Raw genomic sequence first — 10,439 nt, 5'->3', positions numbered from 1 at the left:
TTAAAAACGTCGGGCTCCCTTAAAGCTTCCCTGAGGAAGGCAATTACAGTATGGAGGAGGAGAAAAATGAATGAATGAGGAACAGAGTTGAGCATTGAAAGTAATTCATTTTATATCATAATGAAGATGTCATTGACAAGGTGGGACTGATCCTCGATCAGCACTCCTACTCTGACGCATGATACACATAGCCCCTGAAGTACTCTCTTGCCATTGTACCAGAACAGCTCGGACTTTAGTGATATAGTGGTTCTCACAGGAGCTTTGGAGTATTTTGTGTTGTCATGGAATAGAATGTTCTACTTTGCGTCCACCTCATGGACTACTGTTATGAGGAGTCAGCTTTGCCTCTATCCATGCATCTCTCTTCATGAACTCTGAACCTTTCCAAGCAATGTATCCCCCCAACACTTACCACCGCCCCTCTCCCTCCTTCCCCATATAACTTAATGAGGCTATATACAGGCGGTACCCCTATCGTGTCAATGCGCAGGATACAGCTTAGTCGAGGTAATTTGTACATGTAGGTGGGGGTGAAGTGACTGTGCCTAGATAACAAACAGCAATTAGCAGCAGTGTAAAAACAGAGGGGGTGGGAATGCAAATAGTCACAGTGGCCATTTGATTACTTGTTCAGGAATCTTATGGCTTGGGGGTAAAAGATGTTGAGAAGCCTTTTGGTTCTAGACTTGTTGCTCTGGTACCTCTTGCCATGCGGTAGCAGAGAGAACCGTCTATGACTGGGGTGGCTGCGGTCTTTGATAATTTTAAGGGACTTCCTCTGACACCGCCTGGAGTAGAGGTCCTGGATGGCAGGCAGCTTAGCCCCAGTGATGTACTTGGCCGTACGCACTACCCTCTGTAGTGCCTTGCGGTTAGAGGCCGAGCAGTTGCCGTACCAGGGAGTGATGCAACCCGTCAGGAGGCTCTCGTTGTTGCAGATTTAGAACCTTTTGAGGATCTGAGGACCCATGACAAATCGTTTTAGTTTCCTGAGGGGGAATGGGCTTTGTCGTGCACTCTTCACGACTGTCTTGTTGTGTTTGGATCATTCTAGTTTGTTGGTGATGTCGACACCAAGGAACTTGAAGCTCTCAACCTGATCCACTACAGCCCTGCCGATGAGAATGGAGGCATGGCTCGCTCCTCCTTTTCCTGTAGTCCACAATCATCTCTGTGTTGTCAGCAAACCTAATGGTGGTGTTGGAGTCGTGCTTGGCCATGCAGTCGTGGGTGAACAGGGAGTACAGGAGGGGACTAAGCACTCCCCCCTGAGGTGCCCCTGTTTTGAAGGTCAGCTGGGCAGATGTGTTGTTGCCTACCCTTACCACCTGGGCACGGCCCGTCTGGGAGTCCAGGATCCAGTTGCAGACGATGGTGTTTAGTCCCAGGGTCCTTAGCTTAGTGAGTGTCTTTAGCTTAGTAGTGCCCTATATAGAGAGTAGGGTGCCATTTGGGAAGCATACCAATGAGTCATCTGTCTCGCACCCTATGAGTCAGCATCATCTCACATTGTGGCCATCTAATCGCCTGTAAGATCAGCGGGTAGAACAGACTAGGCTATACCTTTTATCCCAAACCAAAGTCAACAAACGCCAAATTCCTGGGAAGCATTGCAGAAATTCTTGAAAGCACAGGGAGAAAGAAAGAAAACAAATGAGAGTGACCCCTCTATGTCAAAACTTTAGAGGATGAGGAGAAATAGGGAAGGGTGAGGAGCTGGAAGTAGTGGTGGTGGTGGAGGTGGTGGAGGGGGTGGTGGTTGTAGAAGTAGTGGTGGTGGTGGTGGAGGTGGTGGTGGAGGGAGTGGTGGTTGTAGAGGTAGTGGTGGAGGTGGTGGTGGTTGTGGAGGTGGTGGATGTGGAGGTGGAGGTGGAGGTGGTGGAGGTGGTAGTGGAGGGAGTGGTGGTTGTAGAGGTAGTGGTGGATGTGGTGGTGGTTGTGGTGGTTGTAGAGGTAGAGGTAGTGGTGGAGGTAGTGGTGGAGGTGTTGGAGGTAGTGGTGGAGGTGGTGGAGGTGGTTGTAGAGGTGGTGGTTCTGGTGGTGGTTGTGGAGGTTGTGGTTGTGGTGGTGGTTGTGGAGGTGGTAGTGGTTGTGGTTGTAGAGGTAGTGGTGGATGTGGTGGTGGTTGTGGTGGTTGTAGAGGTAGTGGTGGAGGTAATGGTGGAGGTGTTGGAGGTAGTGGTGGAGGTGGTTGTAGAGGTGGTGGTTCTGGTGGTGGTTGTGGAGGTGGTGGTTGTAGAGGTTGTGGTTGTGGTAGTGGTTGTGGAGGTGGTAATGGTTGTGGTTGTAGAGGTAGTGGTGGTGGTGGTGGAGGTGGTGGAGGTGGTGGAGGTAGTGGTGGAGGTGGTGGTTGTGCAGGTGGTGTTGGAGGTGGTGGTGGAGGTGGTTGTAGAGGTGGTGGTTCTGGTGGTGGTTGTAGAGGTGGTGGTTGTAGAGGTTGTGGTTGTGGTGGTGGTTGTGGAGGTGGTAGTGGTTGTGGTTGTAGAGGTAGTGGCGGTGGTGGTGGTGGTGGAGGTGGTGGAGGTAGTGGTGGAGGTGGTGTCGGTTTTGGAGATGGTGGTGGAGGTAGTGGTGGTTGTGGAGGTGGTGGAGGTGGTGGAGGTGGTGATGGTTGTAGAGGTAGTGGTGGAGGTGGTGATGGTTGTAGAGGTAGTGGTGGAGGTGGTGGAGGTGGTGGTGGCGGTAGTGGTGGTTGTAGAGGTAGTGGTGGTGGTGGAGGTGGTGGAGGTGGTGGCAGTTTTGGAGATAGTGGGGGAGGTGGTGGAGGTGGTGGTGGTTGTAGAGGTTGTGGTGGATGTGATGGAGGTGGTGGAGATGGTGATGTAGGTAGTGCTGGTTGTAGAGGTCGTGGTGGAGGTGCTGGAGGTGGTGGAGGTAGTGGTGGAGGTGGAGGTGTTTGTAGAGGTGGTGGTTGTGGAGGTAGTGGTGGAGGTAGTGGTGGTTGTGGAGGTAGTGGTGGAGGTGGTTGTGGAGGTGATGGTGGTTGTGGAGGTAGTGGTGAAACAACAAGCTGCACAAGAACTCACTACTGTAATGGTCCACTTTACAAAGTGGCTCAGTGACTCGTGTTTGCATCTCAATGTGAAAAAAACTGTTTGCATGTTCTTCACAAAGAGGGCAACAGATGCTACTGAGCCAGATGTCTATGTGTCAGGGAAGAAGCTCCAGGTGGTATCCAATTTTAAGTACCTTGGCATCACACTTGATTCCAACCTCTCTTTTAAAAAGCATGTGAAAAAGGTAATTCAAATAACTAAATTCAACCTAGCTAATTTCCGATTTACATTTACATTTACATTTAAGTCATTTAGCAGACGCTCTTATCCAGAGCGACTTACAAATTGGTGAATTCACCTTCTGACATCCAGTGGAACAGCCACTTTACAATAGTGCATCTAAATCATTTAAGGGGGGGTGAGAAGGATTACTTATCCTATCCTAGGTATTCCTTGAAGAGGTGGGGTTTCAGGTGTCTCCGGAAGGTGGTGATTGACTCCGCTGTCCTGGCGTCGTGAGGGAGTTTGTTCCACCATTGGGGGGCCAGAGCAGCGAACAGTTTTGACTGGGCTGAGCGGGAACTGTACTTCCTCAGTGGTAGGGAGGCGAGCAGGCCAGAGGTGGATGAACGCAGTGCCCTTGTTTGGGTGTAGGGCCTGATAAGAGCCTGGAGGTACTGCGGTGCCGTTCCCCTCACAGCCCCGTAGGCAAGCACAATGGTCTTGTAGCGGATGCGAGCTTCAACTGGAAGCCAGTGGAGAGAGCGGAGGAGCGGGGTGACATGAGAGAACTTGGGAAGGTTGAACACCAGACGGACTGCGGCGTTCTGGATGAGTTGTAGGGGTTTAATGGCACAGGCAGGGAGCCCAGCCAACAGCGAGTTGCAGTAATCCAGACGGGAGATGACAAGTGCCTGGATTAGGACCTGCGCCGCTTCCTGTGTGAGGCAGGGGCGTACTCTGCGGATGTTGTAGAGCATGAACCTACAGGAACGGGCCACCGCCATGATGTTAGTTGAGAACGACAGGGTGTTGTCCAGGATCACGCCAAGGTTCTTAGCGCTCTGGGAGGAGGACACAATGGAGTTGTCAACCGTGATGGCGAGATCATGGAACGGGCAGTCCTTCCCCGGGAGGAAGAGCAGCTCCGTCTTGCCGAGGTTCAGCTTGAGGTGGTGATCCGTCATCCACACTGATATGTCTGCCAGACATGCAGAGATGCGATTCGCCACCTGGTCATCAGAAGGGGGAAAGGAGAAGATTAATTGTGTGTCGTCTGCATAGCAATGATAGGAGAGACCATGTGAGGTTATGACAGAGCCAAGTGACTTGGTGTATAGCGAGAATAGGAGAGGGCCTAGAACAGAGCCCTGGGGGACACCAGTGGTGAGAGCGCGTGGCGAGGAGACAGATTCTCGCCACGCCACCTGGTAGGAGCGACCTGTCAGGTAGGACACAATCCAAGCGTGGGCCGCGCCGGAGATGCCCATCTCGGAGAGGGTGGAGAGGAGGATCTGATGGTTCACAGTATCGAAGGCAGCCGATAGGTCTAGAAGGATGAGAGCAGAGGAGAGAGAGTTAGCTTTAGCAGTGCGGAGCGCCTCCGTGATACAGAGAAGAGCAGTCTCAGTTGAATGACTAGTCTTGAAACCTGACTGATTTGGATCAAGAAGGTCATTCTGAGAGAGATAGCGGGAGAGCTGGCCAAGGACGGCACGTTCAAGAGTTTTGGAGAGAAAAGAAAGAAGGGATACTGGTCTGTAGTTGTTGACATCGGAGGGATCGAGTGTAGGTTTTTTCAGAAGGGGTGCAACTCTCGCTCTCTTGAAGACGGAAGGGACGTAGCCAGCGGTCAGGGATGAGTTGATGAGCGAGGTGAGGTAAGGGAAAAGGTCTCCGGAAATGGTCTGGAGAAGAGAGGAGGGGATAGGGTCAAGCGGGCAGGTTGTTGGGCGGCCGGCTGTCACAAGAAGCGAGATTTCATCTGGAGAGAGAGGGGAGAAAGAGGTCAGAGCACAGGGTAGGGCAGTGTGAGCAGAACCAGCGGTGTCGTTTGACTTAGCAAACGAGGATCGGATGTCGTCGACCTTCTTTTCAAAATGGTTGACGAAGTCATCTGCAGAGAGGGAGGAGGGGGGGAGGGGGAGGAGGATTCAGGAGGGAGGAGAAGGTGGCAAAGAGCTTCCTAGGGTTAGAGGCAGATGCTTGGAATTTAGAATGGTAGAAAGTGGCTTTAGCAGCAGAGACAGAGGAGGAAAATGTAGAGAGGAGGGAGTGAAAGGATGCCAGGTCCGCAGGGAGGCGAGTTTTCCTCCATTTCCGCTCGGCTGCCCGGAGCTCTGTTCTGTGAGCTCGCAATGAGTCGTCGAGCCACGGAGCCGGAGGGGAGGACCGAGCCGGCCTGGAGGATAGGGGACATAGAGAGTCAAAGGATGCAGAAAGGGAAGAGAGGAGGGTTGAGGAGGCAGAATCAGGAGATAGGTTGGAGAAGGTATGAGCAGAGGGAAGAGATGATAGGATGGAAGAGGAGAGAGTAGCGGGGGAGAGAGAGCGAAGGTTGGGACGGCGCGATACCATCCGAGTAGGGGCAGTGTGGGAAGTGTTGGATGAGAGCGAGAGGGAAAAGGATACAAGGTAGTGGTCGGAGACTTGGAGGGGAGTTGCAATGAGGTTAGTGGAAGAACAGCATCTAGTAAAGATGAGGTCGAGCGTATTGCCTGCCTTGTGAGTAGGGGGGAAGGTGAGAGGGTGAGGTCAAAAGAGGAGAGGAGTGGAAAGAAGGAGGCAGAGAGGAATGAGTCAAAGGTATACGTGGGGAGGTTAAAGTCGCCCAGGACTGTGAGAGGTGAGCCGTCCTCAGGAAAGGAGCTTATCTAGGCATCAAGCTCATTGATGAACTCTCCGAGGGAACCTGGAGGGCAATAAATGATAAGGATGTTAAGCTTGAAAGGGCTGGTAACTGTGACAGCATGGAATTCAAAGGAGGCGATAGACAGATGGGTAAGGGGAGAAAGAGAGAATGACCACTTGGGAGAGATGAGGATCCCGGTGCCACCACCCCGCTGACCAGAAGCTCTCGGGGTGTGCGAGAACACGTGGGCGGACGAAGAGAGAGCAGTAGGAGTAGCAGTGTTATCTGTGGTGATCCATGTTTCCGTCAGTGCCAAGAAGTCGAGGGACTGGAGGGAGGCATAGGCTGAGATGAACTCTGCCTTGTTGGCCGCAGATCGGCAGTTCCAGAGGCTACCGGAGACCTGGAACTCCACGTGGGTCGTGCGCGCTGGGACCACCAGATTAGGGTGGCCGCGGCCACGCGGTGTGGAGCGTTTGTATGGTCTGTGCAGAGAGGAGAGAACAGGGATAGATAGACACATAGTTGACAGGCTACAGAAGAGGCTACGCTAATGCAAAGGAGATTGGAATGACAAGTGGACTACACGTCTCGAATGTTCAGAAAGTTAAGCTTACGTAGCAAGAATCTTATTGACTAAAATGATTGAAATGATACAGTACTGCTGGAGTAGGCTAGCTGGCAGTGGCTGCGTTGTTGACACTACACTAATCAAGTCGTTCCGTCGAGTGTAATAGTTTCTACAGTGCTGCTATTCGGGGGCTAGCTGGCTAGCTAGCAGTGTTGATTGCGTTACGTTACGTTAAAAGAATGACAATAGCTGGCTAGCTAACCTAGAAAATCGCTCTAGACTACACAATTGTCTTAGATACAAAGACGGCTATGTAGCTAGCTAGCTACGATCAAACAAATCAAACCGTTGTACTGTAATGAAGTGAAATGAAAATGTGATACTACCTGTGGAGCGAAGCGGAATGTTGACCGGGTAGTTGAAGTTCTATTCGGTAGAGGTTGGCTAGCTGTTGGCTAGCTAGCTAGCAGTATCTCCTACGTTAAGGACGACAAATAGCTGGCTGGCTAACCTCGGTAAATTAAGATAATCACTCTAAGTCTACACACTCTAAACTACACAATTATCTTGGATACGAAGACAGCAAAGACAACTATGTAGCTAGCTAACACTACACTAATCGAGTCGTTCAGTTGAGTGTAATAGTTTCTACAGTGCTGGTGGACGGTGGACGTTAGCTAGCTGCTTAGTGGTTGTGGAGAGGGTGGTGGAGGTGGTTGTGGAGGTAGTGGTGGAGGTGGAGGTGGTTGTGGAGGTAGTGGTGGTTGTGGAGGTAGTGGTGGAGGTGGAGGTGGTTGTAGAGGTGTTGGTTGTGGAGGTAGTGGTGGAGGTAGTGGTGGTTGTGGAGGTAGTGGTGAAGGTGGAGGTAGTGGTGGAGGTGGTGGTTGTGGAGGTAGTGGTGGAGGTGGAGGTGGTTGTAGAGGTGTTGGTTGTGGAGGTAGTGGTGGAGGTAGTGGTGGTTGTGGAGGTAGTGGTGAAGGTGGAGGTAGTGGTGGAGGTGGTTGTGGAGGTAGTGGTGGAGGTGGAGGTGGTTGTGGAGGTAGTGGTGGTTGTGGAGGTAGTGGTGGAGGTGGTGGAGGTGGAGGTGGTTGTAGAGGTGTTGGTTGTGGAGGTAGTGGTGGAGGTAGTGGTGGTTGTGGAGGTAGTGGTGAAGGTGGAGGTAGTGGTGGAGGTGGTGGTGGTTGTGGAGGTGGTGGTGGTTGTGGAGGTGGTGGGGGTGGTGGTGGTGGTGGTTGTGGAGGTGGTGGTGGTTGTGGAGGTGGTAGTGGTTGTGGAGGTAGTGGTGGAGGTGGAGGTAGTGGTGGAGGTGGTGGTGGTTGTGGAGGTAGTGGAGGTGATGGTGGTTGTTTAGCATTATGTAAAATACAAAACACAACAAAATGTTCCTGGCTACTGTGTTAGTCAAATAACATATTATAATTACATGCATATTTACTCTTCTCTTTCTGTCTGATTTTTGCTCTTGCCATCCTACTTCTCTCCCTCTCCCTCTCCCTCTCTCTCTCTCTCCCTCTCTCTCTCTTTCTCTCCTCTCTCTCTCTCTCTCTCTCTCTCTCCCTCTCTTTCTCTCCCCATCGCTCTCTCTCTCTCTCTCTCTCTCTTTCTCTCCCTCTCTCTCTCTCTCTCTCTCCCCATCACTCTCTCTCTTTCTCTCTCTCTCCCTCTCCCTCTCCCCCTGTTTCTCTCCCCATCACTCTCTCTCTCTGTGGTGCTAAATGAAGGTCTGTGGTTAGTGTGTGACAGTGTAACTTGCGTCAGCTAGATTTAGTGCCGACCAGAGTAAAGCAGCCGGCCAGACCACTGTAGAGCAGGGAGGACCTTTAAGTGGTTTACACCTCACATGACCCTCCCTCTTCCTTTCTCATTAGTGTGATCTTCATTCTCTCCATCTACCCATTCATCATCTTTCTATCAAACAATGTCTTCATTCCACTTCCTCTCATCATTACCAAGATGGCATAGCAGTTAAGACGTCTTTTGTCCTCGTCTTGTCGTGTCCCGTATATATATATATTTACAACTTTTTTCATACATTTTTTTATTTAAATTTTCCATAAACTCATCCTCAAAACACTCTCCTACAACCCGCCTCACCAATTTATATTTATAAAAAAGTATAAAAAAGTATTATTTACCTCAAGTCTGAAATCATCCAAGAAGCTAGCCAGAAACTCCAAACTCCAAGAAGCTAGCCAGAAACTAGCCAGAAGCTAGCCAGAAGCTAGCCAGGAGCTAGCCAGAAGCTAGCCAGGAGCTAGCCAGGAGTTAATCCAGAAGCTAATCACAAGCTGGGTCAGGAGCTGGCCGGAAACTGGCCAGAAGCTAGCCAGGAGCTAGCCAGAAGCTAATCCAGAAGCTCATCGGAAACTAGTTGGAGTTTTCGTCGATTCCGGAGCGAGCATCGGTTGTTCCGGAGCTAGCCAGCTGAGGAGTTCCATCAATCGCTCCTGGGCTGCGGTCACCTGTACGGACCCGTTTTGCTGCCTGCGCGGAGCCCCGCCGGGCCTTCACGGCTGAACTGCCGACGTTGTCTACCCGAGGGAGTTATCCGTCTGGTTCCTCCGTCGCGACGTTGCCTGGGCGCCCATCTGCGGCCTGCTAGCCATTAGCTGTCTTATCGGCTGCTATCTGAATAGATAATCGGACAATTTATTCATTTATTTTTATTGTTATTGTTATTTGTTTCTTCTTCTGGACCTCTAGCTAAATCTATTGTTTTTATTTTTGTTGTTGTTGTGTGATTTGGATTGGTCCCCTCTACCACACGGAACCCCACTAATCTACTGACGGAGCGCAAGAGGTGGCTAATAACAGACGTCCATTCTATGCTAGCTTGCTACCGATGGCCTGGCTGGCTGTCTGGATCGCCGTGACCCCCAACCAACCTCTCCACTCTGGACCGTTTTGATCACTCGACTAAACATGCCTCTCCTTAATGTCAATATGCCTTGTCCATTGCTGTTCTGGTTAGTGTTTATTGGCTTATTTCACTGTAGAGCCTCTAGTCCTGCTCACCATACCTTATCCAACCTATTAGTTCCACCACCCACACATGCAATGACATCTCCTGGTTTCAATGATGTTTCTAGAGACAACATCTCTCTCTTCATCACTCAATACCTAGGTTTACCTCCACTGTATTCACATCCTACCATACCTTTGTCTGTACATTATACCTTGATGCTATTTTATTATTTTATCGCCCCCAGAAACCTTCTTTTACTCTCTGTTCCAGACGTTCTAGACGACCAATTCTTATTGCTTTCAGCCGCACCCTTATTCTACTCCTCCTCTGTTCCTCTGGCGATGTAGAGGTGAATCCAGGCCCTACAGTGCCTTGCTCCACTCCTATTCCCCATGCGCTCTCTTTTGATGACTTCTGTAACCGTAATAGCCTTGGTTTCATGCATGTTAACATTAGAAGCCTCCTCCCTAAGTTTGTTCTATTCACTGCTTTAGCACACTCTGCCAACACGGATGTTCTAGCTGTGTCTGAATCCTGGCTTTGGAAGACTACCAAAAATTCTGAAATTTTAATTCCAAACTACAACCTTTTCAGACAAGATAGAACTGCCAAAGGGGGCGGTGTTGCAATCTACTGCAAAGATGGCCTGCAGAGTTCTGTCCTACTATCCAGGTCTGTACCCAAACAATTTGAACTTCTACTTTTAAAAATCCACCTCTCTAAAAACAAGTCTCTCAACGTTGCAGTCTGCTATAGACCACCCTCTGCCCCCAGTTGTGCTCTGGACACCATATGTGAACTGATTGCCCCCCATCTATCTTCAGAGCTCGTGCTGCTAGTCGACCTAAACTGGAACATGCTTAACACCCCAGCCATCCTACAATCTAAACTTGATGCCCTCAATCTCACACAAATTATCAATGAACCTACCAGGTACCTCCCCAAAGCCTTAAACACGGGCACCCTCATAGATATCATCCTAACCAACTTGCCCTCTAAATACACCTCTGCTGTCTTCAACCAAGATCTCAGCGATCACTGCCTCATTGCCTG

At 50.5% G+C, this 10,439-nt stretch overlaps 1 protein-coding gene across 1 annotated transcript in view; it reads right to left on the bottom strand.

Moving 5' to 3' along the window:
• Positions 1–1,684: 1,684 nt before the first annotated feature.
• Positions 1,685–10,439, bottom strand: part of LOC135549263 (proline-rich protein 36-like) — a 28,308-nt gene continuing 19,553 nt past the window's right edge. The window contains exons 5-7 of the mRNA XM_064979288.1: positions 8,790–8,952; positions 7,124–7,813; positions 1,685–2,996 (exon numbers count right to left, since the gene is read on the bottom strand). Coding sequence (XP_064835360.1) covers positions 1,685–2,996; positions 7,124–7,813; positions 8,790–8,952 — 2,165 coding nt within the window. The remainder of the gene's footprint in view (positions 2,997–7,123; positions 7,814–8,789; positions 8,953–10,439) is intronic.

The sequence above is a fragment of the Oncorhynchus masou genome, chromosome 12 (genome assembly GCF_036934945.1).
Source record: "Oncorhynchus masou masou isolate Uvic2021 chromosome 12, UVic_Omas_1.1, whole genome shotgun sequence".
NCBI classification, from domain to species: domain Eukaryota; kingdom Metazoa; phylum Chordata; class Actinopteri; order Salmoniformes; family Salmonidae; genus Oncorhynchus; species Oncorhynchus masou.
The sequence above is the reverse complement of the archived record's forward strand: the minus strand, read 5'-3'. Positions and strand labels throughout refer to the sequence as shown.